Source organism: Octodon degus, unplaced genomic scaffold (assembly GCF_000260255.1).
Source record: "Octodon degus isolate 3935 unplaced genomic scaffold, OctDeg1.0 scaffold00040, whole genome shotgun sequence".
NCBI classification, from domain to species: Eukaryota; Metazoa; Chordata; class Mammalia; order Rodentia; family Octodontidae; genus Octodon; species Octodon degus.
This window is the reverse complement of record NW_004524616.1, coordinates 4,379,879-4,398,594: the sequence shown is the minus strand read 5'-3', so window position 1 is coordinate 4,398,594 and position 18,716 is coordinate 4,379,879. Positions and strand designations below refer to the sequence as shown.

Genomic DNA, 18,716 nt, shown 5'->3' with positions numbered 1-18,716 from the left:
TTTTTTTTAACTGAAGTTTGAGAATTCCTATGGGAAGATTTTGTAAATTCAAACATGTAGAATGCCAGTGAACATTACCCCAGCCAGCCCCTGTGCTCTGTGCTGGCCGAGACTCTGATGATGAGCATAGATCGGGACCCTTTGTTGGTTATTTAACTGACAGACTAATGGCAGAGCCAGCAAACGTCCAAGGTCTATTGAACTCCTCTCTTTTTCACAGTGTGGTACAAAGTAAGTTTTCAACAAGTTTTGATATCGATAAAATAAGCTCAATAAATACTTATTGTAAATCATCCAATGTCATTGTCATTTTTTAATGGACTGTTTGCATTGTTCTAAGTTGCTGAAATTCATGTTTGTAAACTCCATGTTTCCACTGGCAGATGGTTCCTAAAGAATTATCCAGGAAGCTGTGGCCTTTCCAGGAAGAGGGATTGGACAGGCTCTTATCAGATTGGTATGGCTGAGTTGAAAATGGAGTATTATGAGGGAGATAATGTTGTTGTACCTCCTAATTTGCCTGCAGACTTGGAGTCAGTGGATGGGAATTCCTGCAATGCCTCTGCCACTGACTGGATTTAGGGAAGTCATTTGCTGTCTGCACACATGTGTTTCCTTGCCTGTGAACTGAGAGGCCTTAGTCTAGTCCAGGGCTGCAGATGCAGGTCTGCAGGGGCAGGCAGGGCACACAGATGAGTGCAGGGCCCTGCGGGAGGGCTTGGGGCTGTGGCAGGGATGGCAGGAATTTAAAGATAGGTGGGGAAAAAAAAAAGCCCAGGGTGGGCCAAATCAAGCATTTTGTGAGCTAAATGTGGCCTGTAGTCTGCCTGTTTTAAATATTTTGACCAGGCTGCCTGGTCAAATATTTTTGATTTCCCTTAAAGAACTGGGAAATTAGATTTGAAGTTAGGGAGAATGTGAATACCGAACACAAGACCAAGCAGGAAGATTTTTCACCAGATGAGTGAAATTTATACACACACATATATATGTATATATTCATGTACATGCATGCATATATGGAGGTGTTTTCCATCTGAATGTATATGTAGTACATATGCACACATGTCTGTAACTGTGTGTATCTACTGGATAGTAAAGTATCTAGAATATATATTCCCTTATTATAACCCTTACCATCTTTCCTTTAAAAAAAATGTAATTTTGCCAGTTCAATGTTCAAATGACATTGTTTTACAAAAGAACTGGAAGAAATTATGGGACCCAGACATTAGAACTAACAATAACTGACTGTTCATAAGATATTTCACTTTCTGAGGAGATGTAGCCTTATAGTTAGGAACAGGGGCTTTGAAGCCTGTTCTTGGTTCAAGTGAGGCCTCCACAACATAAAACTTGTGTGACCTCGGCCATCCCCCGGCCCTCACTATGCCAGGACTTCCTCATTAGTAAGATGATGTAGTAAAATCAATTTTAAATCTCACCAAGAGATCTGAAAATCTCATAGTATTGATCCTCTCACTGTAGATTTCTGACATGTGCTGAATCCCTTACCTGTGAAACAGTGGGAATTTCTGATCATGCAGATATAACTGAGAGGAATTTGGTAAAAATTTTTGGAAAAAATTGAACCAGAAGTATGAGCAAAGGAACAAAAGTAAATATGGAAACAAAGGCACGTAAAAGGCACCAGCACAGAATTAGAGGTCAGAGAGCTTATCAGCAATCAGATGACCTAAGTTCAGGATTCAGCTTTGCTGCCTACAGACTCCTTGAGCCAACTCTTAGTGGTTCTCCCGCCTCCTAATCTATATGAAGAGCATTTTGATGGCTGGCTGCCTGCCTGCAAGGGAGATTGGGAGATCTGAGAACAGGGATATCTATGCATTGTAAACTACACAGAACGTTAACAATGTCACTTCTAGTGGCCACTTCTTACACTGCAGACTTACTGTAGATAGATCAGAGTTTCAGATCTCTTTGGAGCATCAGCAGCTTCCATTCTGCACCCTCTGTCGAGAGGGAGTAGGTTTTGGGCATTGTGCATTTTGTCTCTTTGGTTCCTTTTAATATTTATGAATATCAGACTTTCATTCTCATTACATCCATGGTACAGCTGGGGAGGCTGAAGGTCACACTGGCCAAAGGCAGGTGGACAGATCTGGGGGGACCTTGTGGTGAATGACTCATTCTCATGTGCTGGTCTGCGGATTTGTACCACCCAGGACCAAGTGTCCACACGACAGTGGCAAAATCAAACTAGTAAAATACTGAGCTTTCCAGTTTTACATGAGCTTCATTTATTAAATTTTTGGACATACCTTGCATTCTGAGAATATCTTTCTTAGGCTTTAAGCATCTTTTCTGTTACAAATGATGATTTGAGTTCCTCTGTTTTGAATGTCCTGCTTTGGCAAAATGAGAAGCCAGTTACTCTGTCCCATTCCAGATGATTTGTGTTTTCAGGTCAGCAGGGAATTTCACTGGTCTTTAGTATTTGAAGTCTGGGGTCCCCTCAGTCTGCACCACATTGGCAGGTAGGGGAAGGCTCAGTTGATGATGCTGTCTGCATTTGACCTGTGTGCTGTTTCCCACAGGCAGAGGAAGATGTAAGGCCTCGAGGGATTATGAGCAGGAAGAAAAGGATGAACTGAGTTTCCGCCAGGGAGAAAGCATCGAGATCATTGGCTTTGTCATTCCTGGACTTCAGTGGTTCATTGGGAAGTCAGTGAGCTCAGGAACAGTGGGCTTTGTCCCCACCAGGAACATAGATCCCGATTCCTACTCCCCAATGTGAGTATGGCAGTGATTCTGTCCTGCAGCTGGGCTGCCCTTCCAGGGCTTCCTTCCCTTTGAGAGCGGTGCACATGCACTGTACTTGAGCATGGTTCAGGAATGCCAAGCCAAGGAATGGCAGCCTAGGCACATAGAATGGGAGGGAGGAGGTGTGGGTGGCTAGAGAATGAGTCAGTTTGGTTCACTTAACAGTGGGTCATTGAAAGTTTCCTCTGTGCAGAGACAGAAACACAGCCCCAAGAAAAGGGCCTTCTGTTTGGCACAAGGTGTGTCTTTGATACTTGGATCTCATCATTCTTCCTGTCCAACCAAAGGCCTCATCAAGGGATGGAAACACCAGGAGTAATAGATTACCAACTTGGTTCATGGACAGTCCCCTCCCGAGTTGCTCAGAAAGATAGTTTCCATGCAGGCTACAGGTTTGCTACTGTTGCTAAGCATTGAGTGTGGGAGGTCAGGATGGGTCAGGAGAGCAGAGTGCATCTTTTGTCTTTTCTTTCCCTAAATCTAGGAAGCTAATTGTGAGGAGCAGTCCCATTGTCTGAACCCAGTGGCAGGTGCCAGCTTGCTCCACCCATACTTTCTGTCATAGGAAGGTGAATTACAGTGTTGTGCAGCCCCTCTGGGGTGAGCTTCCTGCGTGGATAGGAGATAGGTGAAAGCCTGGGTCTAGAAAGCATGAGGGGAAGCACAGAGTTGGCTCCACATAGTAAGACATACTGAGAAGATGTGGCCCAAGGAATAGCTAAGGCACTCAACATTTGGATTAAAATTCCTCTTCCTATGGGAAAGACTCAGTGAGGCATGGGTTAAGGCCTAGAAGCTCCCTCTATGCCTTATTCTTCATGAGGAGAGGAGGCAGAGGGCCATCTTTCCTGTGCAGATGGGAAGTCAGCTTCCACAAAACAGGAAGACCACTCCTGAGCTCCTGGAGAGGTATGGAGGGCTATGGGGACATGAAGGAAGGCAGGAAAGAGTATGAGAGAACTTTCACCAAAGGTGATATTTGAGTTAAGTTTTGCACAATGTAAGATGTTTTGACAGATATAAGAAGGAAAGTGAGAACCTCTGAGGAAGTGACTCATGTCCCTGGGAGGGAGGTTTTGGGAGGCATGGGTGCAGCAGAGCCAGAGTGGGACCTTCCCTGGTGTAGAAGACAGGGAGTGCTGTGCAGGGCCTGTCCTCCACCTTGCAGAGAGTGAGAGCCCCAGAGTGTGTCTGAGCCAGGCAGAGAAGTTATAGTTGGGCTTTTCTCTGGGAAGTCAAAGCTGGCTTGGGTGAGACAGGTATTGGTGGGGGAGAAGTGGCTGCTGGAGACTGGGGACCAGTGGGGAGGTTAGGGGCAGCACCTAGGAGGAAGAGGAGAAGGAGGATGGGGGTGGGGAGGGCAGGAGCAGGAGCAGGAGCAGGAACAGAGGGCAGAGGCTGCTGTTGGAAGATAAAGATTCTGGGAGTCTTGCAGATGTGGAGAGCTGAGTTATGCCCCAGACGCTCTTACCTTACTGGTCTGAGTGGAGCCTGGGCTGTGCTATCTATTCGAGCTCTCTAGGAAAGGCTGTGGCTATCAAGGTGAGAACCAGAGGCCCTTATTTTATTGCAGTAGAAGTGAGGACCCAGGAATGATGGGTCTGGAAGCCCAGAGTCTTCATGTTAAATGCACAGGTCCTGCAATGGAAGTTCTGGTGAAAGGAAGAAAGTACAGGCAGAAAAGAGCGTTGGTAGGGAGGAACCATTCCGGAGCACAGGAAGAGTGAACACAGCAGTTAGCATGGCCACTGGCTCAGTGGGTAAAGCAGGGCCTCCTGAGGAAAGGCTTGTCCTTTAGAAGGTCGTGGCAGAAAGCATAGCTTCCCCCCCTCTCCCCCCCGAAAGCATAGCTTAATGGTTTGCAGACTTCTGGGCCTAGATTGCCCCCAAAACATTTGTGACGGTGTGAGTGCATCCTGTATGTTCATTGGCTTAGCAGCCGTACGCCTTTGGGCACATTGAGGTCCCTCTGCACCTCTGCTGTCTTATCTGTAATGTGTATAATATTCTATCTGCCCACGAGGATTGTCCCGAGTGTAGATGAGCTGATCAAATGAAACACTTGGAATTGGGCTGGCACAAGCGTGTCAATATAGCTTGGCTCTGATTCCATTCTTGTCATCCTTGTGAGTGTTCAACACTTGGCTTTAAAAGAGTATTAGAGAGGGTGTTACAGTTTATAATTATGTGTAGGTTAGAGTTTATAATTATGTGTAGACTTTTCTTTCTTCAATCAGATGTGATTGGCATATTTTATTTATTTGTTTTTCTTTTTTTTTTTTTTTTTTTTTTTTTTTTTGGTATTTTAGGGAAGGGTCTACAGGGTGTTCAGGGTCTCGCTATTAGATTGGATTCGTAGTGATCCGCCTGTTTACAGCCTCCCAAGACCTGGGATTACAGGTGCACGACCCCATGCCCAGTCTCAATTGCTGTCTCAGCATGCCCTGGGTGCAGGGCTGGCACTGAAGGCCAGGGGGATTGAAGCCCGAGCCCCTGTGCCTGCTTGCAGGCACTTTAATCTGCTGAGCTATTTGGCCAGCTCATGGTATATTTTAAATAGAAAGCTTGTAATATTTGGACTTTGGCACCTCACAAATTGTTCCAAGTAACAAAACTCAGTACCATTAAATCAATGTAGCCATCATGCTTTAATTGCTTAGTTTCACAATCTTCATTCTTACACTAAGAACAAAGTCACTGCATTTCTCTATCAGCTGTGGCATCCATCGTCCTTGGCTGCGGGACCCAGTGCGCCAGGGCCTGTAGAGTTGGTAACGAACAGGAAGGAGCCAGTGGGCAGGGAGGGGAGGACACAGGAGAAGGAGGGACCAGGGTCCTGGTGTAGCCTCCCAGGCACCTTCTGGATGTGGATGTCCTTACACAGCGCCAACTTAGGAGCGGAGCAGGCCGGTTCCCACGTGCTGGGCTCTGTTCCTGTGCACTGCGCCCATGACTGGCCGCTGGGTGTCGCTCTGTGTCTGTGTTCCTTTGTTCTTGGGTTTCTGAGGAAGACCTCAGTATTTGCTGAAGTCTACTCTCTTTGAAGGAGTTCTCTCCCCGTGCTGATACATTCTGCCAAGAAGTGTGCGAGTGTGAACACGTGTAGGCGTGTGTGCACATGCGGGCGTGCCTTCAAAGCTACACCCACGGTATCGAGTGGAACTTCTCCAGAGACTGCTCTCTGCAGCCGATTTAGCCTGCGCTTGGCACCACGTGGGAAGGTCTTGCCCAAGGAGGAAATCGATGATCCCTTTGGCACAGATTTGAACAGCAAGTTCCTAGTCGAACACCAACTGCTTTGCAGCAGCAGCTGCAAGACTAGTTCCTAAAACTTGCAGAAAGCATTTTGTGCAAATAGGGGTAGTGCTGCTTGGGTTTAGCCTGCATGACTTCGAGGGTCTCGGAGATTTTGAGGGTGATGGCGCAACATACCCTTCCTTTTTATGTTTAAAAATTGTGTGTGTGTGTGTGTGTGTGTGTGTGTGTGTGTCTGTGTTTTAAGAGGGAAAACAGAATTTGGCTATAATTGAAGTGTATAAAATTGAAGATGCCTTTTTATCCTTTCTTGCTTTTTACCTGATTTTTTTTTTTTTTTTTTTTTTGTATTTAGTACAAGATCTACAGGGTCTTACTTGTAGTGATTCTTCCTGTTTTCAGCCTCCCAAGCGCTGGGATTACAGGCCTGCGCCACCTCGCCCAGTCTCTTTTGCCTTCTCAGCGCACCCCGGGGGCGGGGCTGGCACGGCAGGCCGGGAATCAAACTCCCAGCCCCTGCGTCTGCCTAAGTAGGTGCTTTAATCCACTGAGCTATTAGGCCAGCCCTTTTTACCCCATCTTAATTTCCCCTCCAGAGGCAAATGCTAGGAAAAGTTGGCATGTATCTTTCTAATCCTTATTCTGATACATATTAAAGAGTTTCTTTTGTTTATAAACAGAAAACTATGGTTTTTATGTATTTAAAATTGTATATATTTCTTTCATAATGGGCTATTTTGGCTAACACTGTAAATTTAAATTTATTCACATTATCATAGATATAGTACATTTTAATAAAATGTTACTTGAAAGAAATTTGTACACTTACAGCAGCCAGAGTTTGACCCCTGGCGTGCAGTGTTGTCCCCACCACTGGGGCATGCTGAGAGTGCGATTCAGACTGGGCGTGGTGGAGCGCACTTGTAATCCCAGGGCTTGGGAGACTGAAAACAGGAGAAGTCCTACGAGTCTGACTACGTAGTGAGACACTGTAGACCCTGTCCTAAATACCTTTAAAAAAAAAAAAAAAGAAATTTGTACACTTAAAGATCTAAATTAAAAATAAGCAAGGGGGCTGGTGAGATGGCTCAGTGTCTAAAGCACCTACTTAGAACAAGCTAAGCTAAGCAAAGCACAGGACCACGACCATGGTTCAATCCCCCAGCACCACATACCAGCCAGCCCCGCCCCCTGGTGGGCTGAGCTGGCCACACACACACAAAATAAATAAATAAATAAATATTAAAAAAAATAAAAATAAGCAAGAGTGATTGGGGCACTCAAAAGCAGAAAAAAGTAACCTAGGTGAAAACTTAATATTTAATAGTGTTAAAAGTTTTAAAATTCTTTTACTCTATCTCTTTTATTCTCCATATTGTTTCTCTGTGTCTTCTTTGTAATTTTATTTCTTATGACAACATCTATTTTCACTGATGAGGATTTTGCTGTTAGTTTTTCTTTGCAGGTTCGCAGTATCATCTTACTTTTTTTTCTTTTTCATTGATGTTTTACAATTATAACATCTAGATGTGATATAGTATTGTATTTTTATAGCAAATTACCCACCTCTTTCTTTCTAATTTTATGGTAATTACATATTTCAGTGAAGACCTGTGAATTGTAAATACAGTATTTAGAGCTTGTTTGTTTTAAGGAAATGTTATTTAAAATATACACTTGAATAATTTAGCTGGAGGATGGGGAGATAGCTCAGTAGCATGAGTGCTTGTCTGGCAAGCATAAGGTCCTGAGTCTGATCCCCGTACCGAACAAAACAAAACAAAACAAAACAAAAACAAAACCAGCTAGGTATATAATAACATCTTCAGGCTGTGAGAAAAGATAACTTTTAGTATAAAATAACAAAGCTGGGCTGGGGATATGGCTCAGGAGCATAGTTGCCCGCCTGGCAAGTGTGAGGTTGTCAGTTTGATTTCCAGTACCAAAGGGTGTGGGGGAAGCAAGCCTATTTTGCCAGGATTTTATATTTGTCTATAATATTAATTTTTTCAAAGAATTTATTTTTAAAATGATTTCATTAATTAAAACATTTCATTGGATTGTTTTCTATTTTTTTACTTCATTAGTTTGTTTTTATCATTATATTTAAGTCTTTTCCACCATGAATCGAACAGTTAAGCAATCTGAACACTGAAAGCAGAGCTAGGAGAGCCAGACGACTTGCAGAGACCTGTCACCTGAAGAGCTGGCATCCTGCTAACAATGGCACTGTTTTTTTATTTATCTTGCTCAGGGCTTGGTGTGCTTCCTCAGTCTGAAGATTCCTGTCTTTCTTCAATTCTGGAAAATTCTCGTTCTCTTCTGAATACTGCCTTTCTCTTACCCTTTTAGTCTCTCTTCTGGAATTCCTGTCAGAGGTATGTTGGACATATTCTATCCTTAACTTTGCTTAATAAGTTCTTCCGATTGTTCATGATTTGGTCACTCTGGGTCACATTCTGATTTCCTCAGAAGGATCTTCACTTCACTAACTCTCTCACCTGCTCTGACTAAACTTGTGGCTTCACCTTCCCCTTAATTTCCATGGCTTTATTTTCCATTTCTAGAATTTGTATTTTCTTTCTTTTCTTTTTTTTTTTTTGATGTGTGGCTATTTCCTCTTGCAGCATGTCATCTTTTCATTGTATGTTCTATTTTTTCTTTTTATTTCATTGTTTTAATCATGCTTGTTTTTCAGATTATTGTCACTACTAGTTTTATATTAATTTACTGGCTTGTGCATCTGCTGGATTTTTTAATGAGTGGTTTCTTTTCTTAATTTGTGTTTTTGGTTTGTATGTTTTGCTATATGAATGAAGTTTCAAGTTTTACAAGGAAGATATTGCACCAATTCTGGACTGAAGGAGACCTGCCACAGAGTAGGCTTTCTATTTGCTTCTTCCAGAATGTTAGAAGCTTGTGACATATATATATATATATATATATATATATATATATATATATATATATTTGAGTGCAGGGCCTTTGAGGTGCATCCCGAATCCCTTTTTATCTTTGATGCAGGGGTCTTACTAAGTCATCCAGACTGGGCTGCAACTTGCAGTCTTCCTGCTCCAGCTCCTAGAGTGCTGGGATTACAGGTGTGCAGCACCAGGCCTATCTCTGGGACTGATTTATAATGTGAAGTTCTCTGAACGTGGTGCCTACACTGTGCACGTAACTTCAGATCCCCACCTTCCCATGGAGTGGGCACGTGCTTGGTTTTTTCCTAGATACTTATATAGATGAAAAACAACTTCGTGGTGCGTGGTAAGATAATTTGCAAGCAGCCCTTTAAGAAAAACCACTACCTCTCTAGACTCCAGGCTTCATGAAGGGAGCTTAATCCAGCTCCCTGCCTCACACAGGCCATCTCCTATTCCTGAGGGGTCACTGCAAGGTGAAACCCAGTTCTGAGGGCAAGTGTCTCAGCTAAAACTTTTTTTTTTTTTTTTGGTGGTACCAGGGATTGAACTCAGGACCTTGCACTTGGCCACGCAAGCACTTATTCCACTGAGATATCTCCCTGGCCCCGGCTCTAGTTTTAGACCCTCTAAAACTTCTAGGGATACCTGTTCTTCCCCACCAATCTGGGTTTGGCTTCCACTTTTGTTTCCGTATCTCATGTATTTTCTTTCCTTTATTTAGAGTTTAAGCATGTGTTAGAATATTTATCTTTGTTACATGTTATCCAATTTTTGTGTGCATGCATGTGTGCATGTGTGTGCATGCATATATGTGTGTGTGCATGTGTGTGTGTATGGGAGAGTAGCCTTTTGGAACTCTATCACCTGCCAGCATGCCAGAATCCTTGTCACAGCTCTCTAGCCCAGTTTTCTTTTTTTTTTTTTCAAAGTTTTATTGATAAACAGATAGCAATGAGACAGTTTCAAATCAAATCGGAAGTACAGTTTCAACAAATAATACACTGCATATATTCTTCTTAGTGGTTAATTGCTGTACAAGATGCGGACTTGTGATCCTATTTACAAACACCATTAGAACAAATCATTCTATTCATTAAGAGAATGCAACTATATATCTATCCCAACCTCTTTGAATACACAGATACAAAATGGACATTCATCGGTATACCCCATTTTTTCTAAGTTCCGTTATTGAATATCATAGGTGTGTAAACTCAGCAAAATATTTTAAAAGAGTCCAGTAGCCCATAATAGCATTGGGTCTTCTGTTTAACTGGCAATGTCAGAAATTATTGACCTGAGTCCCCCACAGCTCAACTTAACAGCATGGCTTTATTTCTTATATTTCGACTTCATACTTTTCTACTGGATGGTTAAGACCAAGGTAAAGCAGGACCTATGCAACAAGAGTTGTAGCTTTTTGGTCTGAGAAGGTCAGTGAAATGCCCTCGGGATTTGTCCTGAGATCCTGTACCTCAGATTGTAGAACCTTTGTCAGTACAGCCATGTGGATGAGTCACGGCCATTGCTTGGCCAATGTGCTCTCTGTGAAAGCCTGAGAGAGTGTCTTCTCCCCATGTGACTCTCCTTATCTAGCCCAGTTTTCATGTTTGGAATCCATAATGTAGTTTTCAAGCTTTTTGGACTCTCTAAATACCTGAAAGTCAAGACCTTAGCAAATTGGCTCTGTGACACTGGATATAGAGCTACAAAGCGTCAGTTTCACTACTTTCTAGCTGTGAAATTCTGAACATGTCGCTGACCTTTCTGAACCATTTTCTTCATTTATAAACATGGATTTAAAACTTATATTGTAGAATTGGAACAGATAGTAAATGAAGCAGTATGTTTCAGAATACTTTGTGAAATTTAAGGGTTCCACAAAGGAAATATGCAAATATCCAACTGGGTTTAGTTGTAGATTTCAATTGCATGCTGTTTTGAGGCCGGAAGCTTTCATGGTATGGGGGAAAAATCTAGAGATTGGGCCAGAGTGGAGGGTATTAGTACATATCTGGGGCAGACATTGGGACTTCCCTCTAGTGTCACTTCTGCCACCTGTTAGGGTGTGATCTTAGCAGCACTGTAAAAGTTTTGTTCCCCATCACTGGTTTTCACTGTGCTCACACTGAGCTATGGGACAAATGGCATGAGGCTGACCACAGTACCTCCTTGCTAGGCCTTTCCTGGCCTCAGCTGTAAGGAAGTGCTTTCATTTCTTGATGTAGTACATAAACACCCACTTCGTTTTGCTGTGCCTCTGTTTCTTTATCTCCCCAAAGGGCATAAAAATAGTACCAGCCTCATAGGGCAGTTATGGGAATTACACGAGAGAATAATATGTATATATCCCCAAGAAGTACTAGCTGTTGTTAGCTGTTGGATTTCCAAGGCAATTTTCTTTCATAAATAGGTTCTGAGGTTAAAAACAATTCTGTTTAGAATTGAAAGGGATCTGAAAGCATGTTCTGCTACATGTTGGACTAAATGCTTTCTAAGGCACTTTTAGATTTCAGAGTCTTGGTAAATTCCATTCAAGTTAACAAGCCCATAACATCTTCAGCAAGCAAATTCATTTTAACAGTTAGATTACACAGAAGGATAACTATAAGAATCAGTTTTATTTATAATGATTTCTTCTGACCCTAAACCTTCCAACTGATCCACTTTCTTCCCCTTAGCAGTTCTTTTCCCCTGTTAAGGCTACAAAATGCTGTTTTGGGACGTGCCTTCAAGTCTTGGGAATTCTTGTCACCGTGAAACTTTCTTCATTGTTCCTCTAGATTGTGCCACTTGTCCCTAACTTTCTGTTGAAATAATCTAAGGAAAAAGACACTTCTTTTAATGATTCCTTTCCTTTTGTATCTAAGGTAACCAGTTTTATTTCTCCAGTTATAAACGGTTGCCAGGTGACCGCAAAGGATGGGCAGGAATCAAGAGGGGCTTTGTTTTTCTTGGAAAATGGAGTTTTAGTGGGAGCGATGTTTTTATCTGCATTTTGTTCTACTTCGGAATGATACAGATCAGTTTTATGTGCATGAGTTAGGTGTTACCAGCCCTTCTTCTTTGACAGTAAAAATACTGTTTGCAGCTGAAAGATGAGGAGTCTGATTTCAGCAAGTGAGTCGATGATTTTTCTATTCTTAATATGCCCTACTGTGCAGCGAAAAGGTGCAGTCTGGAACCTTATCCTCACCTAGCTCTGTCTTTTGCCCCAACGCAGGAGCAAGAGCTCTGCCTTTTTCAGTGATGATGAAAAATGCTCTCTGTGGGCCCTGGCAAGCGACAGAAAAGCTGCGTGTGCCAGCTTCCTCCACACGCTGGCTCAAACTGACATCGCGTCTGTCTACCGCCTCAGTGAGTGTTGGATCTCCACCCCCAGTAAAACCCTAGGCTCCTCAAGCCTAAGAGCATCCCTAACCAAAAAGAAAATATCTCTAACTCCTAATTCCATTCAGGAGTTTGAAGCTGTGAGCACTGTACATTTAACTACCTGGACCATAGCACTTCACTTTAGATTTCAGATAATTCTGGGGTTGAACAGAACATGTTTCCTAGAAATTATGAAGGTATGGTGAAGCCAATTTGCCTGTGCAACAAGTGGCCCTTCCACCTTATCTTTTGAATTGTGGCTGAAATTTGTTCTTTCAGGTTTGAACCAGGTACCTATAGCAAAGGTGGGGCCATAGAATGTTACAACTTGGAAGGACCCTAAGAGTTGACTTCTCCCCTCATTTAACAGAGACTCATGTGAATGAATCCTTGACCCAGAGTGAGAACTGCCAGTCAACAATCCATTTCACCATACTTCCCAACGCATGAGTAGCTGAGTGAATGAATGAATGAATGAATGAATGAATGAATGAATGAATGATGCTCATGCCATTTATGGTTAGAAAGACCCACTGCTCTGGGTTGGGAACTACATCTACTCTCTGATGGTGGTTGAAGAAGGATCCTTTGTCCTCTTCCTCCTTGGTGATGGTGATGTTTCCACTCTTGTGTGATCAGATTAAAAGGCCCACATGTTATGGGTACAGTCAGAGGTTGTGGATAGCAAGCCCCTAGGCCAGCTCTTAGGAGCAGGATTAGAAAGTAAAAGTTTTCTCCATGCACAAGATGTCTTTTGAGGAGCACATACCCTAGACAAATGCTCTCAGCCCTAGCAGAGATTTTTATTTTATTTTATTTTTTAAACTTTCTGCAAAGCTTTATTCTGGAGGGGCTCAGTCCTTCTTGGCAGCTGCCTTCCTCATGGCAGCCAGCACGTTGCTCAGCTCCTCATGCTTCCTCTTGGCATGGATGTGCGTTCCTACCCTTTTCTTGATGAACTTGAGGGCATGCTTGTCCTTGGAGACCTTGAGCAGCTCCGTGACGCACCGCTTGTAGGGGGTGAAGCCGCACACCTCCCGGATCTTGTCCCGCACGAACTTGATGTGTTTGGTGAGACATCCGCGGCTGTGGCTGTGCCTCGGTTTGCTCACATTCTTAGTCACCTTGTGGCCCTTGTTGAGGCCCATGGCCATAGGATAGCGGAGGGCATGGCTACTCTTTTTCAATGGTTGCTGTGGCCCCTAGCAGAGATTTTTAAAAAATTATGATCAGATCATTCTGTGAGGCTGAGCCAGGAAGCTGAAGCTGTGGACAGTGCCTGGTAGGTAGGGGCAGAGATCTTAGGCAGGAATGGAGATCTAAGAATGAAGGGATACTTGGGATGTACATTGGCAGAAGTGGGTGGCAGATTTGGAGCAAGGATAAACTGTCTACTGGTTCATCGGTAGGGATCTAAGAACAGGCCCTGGGCAGCATGTTGTGCAAGAGGAGTGCACTCTGCCGGGTATGGGCTGAGTTTTATGGCTGTGCAGTCTGCCCTGGGACGAGGGAGACCCAGACAGGGGCCATGTTTCTGGCAACCTCTAGCTCTCTCAAGGCCTATGCCCCAGGAAGGAGCGCCTCCAGTTCTTCTTCTCATTTTGTAACTCACGCACGATTTGTGCTCTCAGTGACTTGCTGCTGAGAGAGAAAGCTGCAGTAAGACTGGCATGGGCTCCTCAGCAGTGGAGGGCCCTGGGTGTGTGGAGTGCTCTCCTCACTGAGCTCTCCAGCTGGCCCATCTTTGGCTGGGAAGACTCCCATCCTCTTCAGCTGAGTATCTGCCCTGACAATCACAGAAGAAACTTTCGGCAGAGTCTGAGGAAAAGGTTGGGCTTGATGAGAGGCTGCTGGTCCTCAGAATTCTCTGAAGCCTGCATAGGGCCGCACAGGCAGATGCTACCTTTCCATGAGGAAGAGCTGGGGTCTTCTCTCTAGTGTCCCTGGTCCACTCAGGAATTCATGTCTTAATTGCCAAACTCAGGGCATTTTCTTTGTGTCATTATTTAATATGGTTTCACTTTTTTATGTGTGATATTAGGAGTTAAGCTTATCAGGGCCTGTTCACTGAACTGCACCCCTAGCTCTTTATTTTGAGACAGGGTCTTGCTAAATTGCCCAGGCTGCTCTTGAACCTGTGATCCCCCCGCACCCCTATCCTTCCAGTTACTGGGCTTTCGGATGTGTGTCAGCATGCGCAGCTTCTTTTACTTTGTGACATTAGGAGACTTGGTTTCTCTGACTCCCCCTTTTCTTTCTGCCATTGTGGTTTTCTTGTCACCAGCTGCTCTCTGCCGGGAAGTGTTGATGTTCGCCAGGCTCACTAGCAAATCTCCCACTCCCTCTGTTCTGCTTTCTTTCCAAATGCTGCCACCCCCATGCAGCCCCATTGGTCCTGGCACTTTGGTCAGCTCCTGGTCAGCCACTGTGAACCTTAAATCTGGCCTCCAGACCATTCTCTAGCTACAGCTCTTAAGCTCAATGTCTAAAACTCTACTCAAGACTTTCCTGTCCTCCCATTGAATCAGGCGACAAAGCTGGGGACCTCAGGGACATTTTTACTCCTTCTCTTCTTCGCCATTCATCTCTGCCCCTCGTCGGTCTTGCAGCCTCCAGAAAGCTAGTGTCTGGCACATTGCATGTGTTTCAACATCTGTTGAGTGAATGGATGAGAAGTGAATGGTGGAAGAAAAGAGGGAGGATGTGGGCATGTGGAAAGGGAGCCTGTGCCACGTGCCGCCCAGTTCTCTGTGCCAGGAGGCTAGCCCAGTTCTGTTGTAAACTTGTGGAGAGATTTAGGCACAGCGTCTCTCGGGCCCTCAGATTTTATCAACCCTCATATGTGTCCTTCTTGGTAGATTCTGTTTTCAGATATTCTTTGACTGTCACTCTACCTCACTTCCCAGCTGTAAAGTGTGTGGGATAAACAGGCCATGCAGCTCTCAAGCTCATGCTGAAAAGGCAAATGCTTCCCATCCCTTCATGAAAACTGATGGTCTAAAACTATACCACAAAGCTTCCTAGAGTCACTGGCCTGGGCCCCTGGCGACATTGACGTGGTGGCTCAGTCTAACCTAACAGCAGCTCTGTACTTCCTGTCTACCTAGGTGGTTTTGAATCCATCCAGAATCTTCCAAATGACCTGAGTGGTGAGTAGAAATCCTGCTGATCCTGATCTCTGGGCCTTTGGGTCAGCACCTCTACCTTCTGCCCAGGAGCTGGCACCTTAGTTATAGGTGCTCAGGGTTGCCCAACTCTGCCTTTTTTACAGCAACCCAGCCCGAAGGCTTCAAGGAGGCCAGGCCTGGCACAGCCAGGGAGGAGCATCAGGCTGTGGGATCCAGATGGTCTAGCAGCTCTGAGGACTCCAGCTTGGAGGAGGAGCTCCTCTCAGCTGCCTCAGACAGCTATCACCTGCCAGAGCCTGATGACCTTGATGACCCGGAACTGTTCATGGACCTACACACTAGTCAGGATGAGGAGGAAGCTGAGAATTTTGCCCCCATATTGGCCTTTCTGGATCATGAAGGTTACACTGACCATTTCAAGAGCCTCTATGATTTCTCCTTCTCTTTCCTCACATCTTCCTTTTACTGCTTCTCTGAGGAGGATGAGCTCATGGCCTACCTGGAGACCTCAAGAAAGCTGGCCAAGAAGAGCCACATGACCTGGGCCCATGCACGGCTCTGCTTCCTCCTGGGTCGGCTGAGTGTCAGAAAAGTCAAGCTCTCCCAGGCCAGGGTGTACTTTGAGGAAGCCATCCACATTCTCCAGGGGCCATTTGAGGACCTACCCCTGGTTGCTGCTTTGTATATCAATTTGGCTGCCATCTACCTCAGGCAGAGGCTGAGGCATAAAGGGCCAGCCCTGCTGGAAAAGGCAGGTGCCCTGCTGGCCTGCCTGCCTGACCATGAGTTCAGTGCTAAGAATGAACTTGACGTGGTGGCCTATGTGCTGCGCCAGGGGATTGTGGTGGGCAGCAGCCCGCTGGAGGCCAGAGCCTGCTTTCTGGCTGTCCGACTGCTCCTGAGCCTAGGCCGGCATGAGGAGGTCCTGCCCTTTGCTGAGCGCCTGCAACTCCTCTCTGGACACCCTTCTGCCTCTGATGCTACAGCCACCATCTTGAGTTTTCTGTATGACAAAAAATACCTTCCATACCTTGCAGTGGCCTCGGTCCAGCACTGTAGTACCCAGAGTGCCCATGGGATGCCTCTTCCAGTTTGGCAGGTTTACCTGGTCCTCCAGAACACCACTAAGCTTCTGGATGTCCCCTCCTCAAGCTGGTGTGAAGTTTCTGCACTAGCTTGTCCAACTCTCAGGCAGGCATTGGCTGCTTGTGAAGAACAGACTGACTGGAACACTCAGAGGGCCCTGTGCCTCATCTTGTCCAAAATGTACCTCCAATACAGGTCTCCTGATGGTGCCATCTACTACCTGAGTCAGGCCCTGGTGTTAGGGCAGCTACTGGGTGAGCAGGAGGCCTTTGAGTCTTCCTTGTGTCTAGCATGGGCCTATCTCTTAGCAAGCCAAGCAAAGAAGGCTTTGGAGATCCTAGAGCCACTGTTATGCTCCCTGAAGGAGGCAGACAGTGTCACTCAGAGGGGAGTGGTCCATAATCTCCTGGGCATTGCACTTCAAGATGAAGGCCAGGGGAGCAGGGCAGCCAGAAACTATCTCCGGGCCTTGTACAGAGCTCAGGAGACAGGAGACGTGCGTAACCAAGCAGTAACTATGGCCAATCTTGGTCACCTGACCCTTAGGGCTCACCAGTCAGCCAAGGACTATCTCCTGCAAGCAGTCCGACTGTATTTTGAACTCCAGACCAGCAAGGACACAGATATGGAATTGGTGCAGGTGCTCCTCTGGCTAGCCCAAGTCTTTGTGTCTGGACGCCAGCTGGCCCAGGGCCAGCTTTGTTATGAAACTGCACTGCTGTTTGGCTTAAGGCATCGACACCTAAAGAGTGAGTATGTCCCGTGCTGCTGGGAGCTTTTGAGATAAGCGCTGGTGCATGCTTTGCCCATGTCCTGTCTCAAGATATCTCATTCATTTCCCCACTTTATGTTCAGGTCAGCTTCAGGTCACCAAATCCCTCTGCCATTTCTATAGCTCTGTGTCCCCAAATCCTGAGGCATGCATCACCTACCATGAACACTGGCTGGCCTTGGCTCAACAACTCAGGGACCGGGAGATGGAGGGGAGCCTGCTGGAGTCGCTCGGGCAGCTCTACCGGAACCTCAACACAGCCAGGTGAGCTGGGCCTTGGGTAGTCCTCGAAGCCTATTCCTTGTTTAAGAGAGTGTGTGTTCTTCCCCTGAGGTTGCCAAGTCTACATGCACATGGTACGTGCGCCGCATCATGGGAGATAGCACGGACCCTAGAGCCGGCACACAGTGTTGCCCATTATTTGTCAGCTGTGTGGTCTTGGACAACTTATTTGATTTCTGCAGGCCTCAGTTTTCTTATCAGTCAAAGCCAGACAATAACGGCATCTATCTTAGCATGTTATTGTGAGGAAAGAATGTGTTGAAGCTCATGGAACACTTGAAAAAATGCTTGAACATTCATCTGTGTCCCTTTGCTTTGTTAAATTACGTTATTGGAATATTATAGGTGTGTTAACTCAGCAAAATATTCTATATGCTTGAAATACAGAAGGGCCCAGTCGTGTTAACCATGTCACTGTTGCTTTGTGTTTCCATAACAACCCACCACGTGACTAGGCCTGAGGATGCACAACTCAGAGAGGTGGCAGTTATACTCCGTAGGTGTTCATTACCCGAAGACAGTTGCCACTAGACATGCACACACACATACACACAAGTCACTCAAAGCAGGGGTGTCTAATTTCATGGTAAAAAAGGTTTAATTGGGGCCTTACCTTTAGAATGAAATGCAAAATTGTGAGGTGAAGTTTATTTCCACCTACATAGTAGATCTTAGAAAAAAATATTGTAAAATTATGAGGTGAAGTTTATTTCCACTTACATAGTAGATCTTAGAAAAAAATATTGTAAAATAATATTGATTTTTTTCATCTTAAATTTTATTGACACAATTATACAATAACACAATAAGGCAGTATTTGTTTTGTGATTGGCTTTTTTTTTCTTTTTTCTCCCATAATTTTATTGGGAAGCAAATAGCAATGAGACAGTTTCAAAGAAAATTGGTAGGAGAGTTTAAATAATTAATACATTGCATACATTCTTCCTAGTGGTTAATTGCTGTAAAAGATGCAGACATGATATCCTATTTACAAACACCATTAGAACAAATCCCTCTATTCATTAAAAGAATGTAACTATATATCTATCCTAACCACTTTGAATACACAGATACAAAATGAACATTCATCTGTGTCCCTTTGCTTTGTTA

General features: G+C 44.7%; 1 protein-coding gene across 5 annotated transcripts in view; it reads left to right on the top strand.

The window, feature by feature from the left end:
* Positions 1–18,716, top strand: part of Sh3tc2 (SH3 domain and tetratricopeptide repeats 2) — a 74,883-nt gene that overhangs the window by 21,312 nt on the left and 34,855 nt on the right. For 3 of the 5 annotated variants that reach the window (XR_002821125.1, XM_004631277.2, XM_023715377.1), the window contains exons 7-12: positions 384–457; positions 2,559–2,754; positions 12,190–12,323; positions 15,446–15,487; positions 15,610–17,301; positions 17,408–17,588. Coding sequence is in view for 4 of the 5 variants with exons in the window: in XM_004631277.2 (XP_004631334.1) it covers positions 384–457; positions 2,559–2,754; positions 12,190–12,323; positions 15,446–15,487; positions 15,610–17,301; positions 17,408–17,588 (2,319 nt within the window). In the remaining variant the exon portion in view is untranslated. The remainder of the gene's footprint in view (positions 1–383; positions 458–2,558; positions 2,755–12,189; positions 12,324–15,445; positions 15,488–15,609; positions 17,302–17,407; positions 17,589–18,716) is intronic. The other 2 variants (XM_023715378.1, XM_023715379.1) reach the window with 1 other exon arrangement.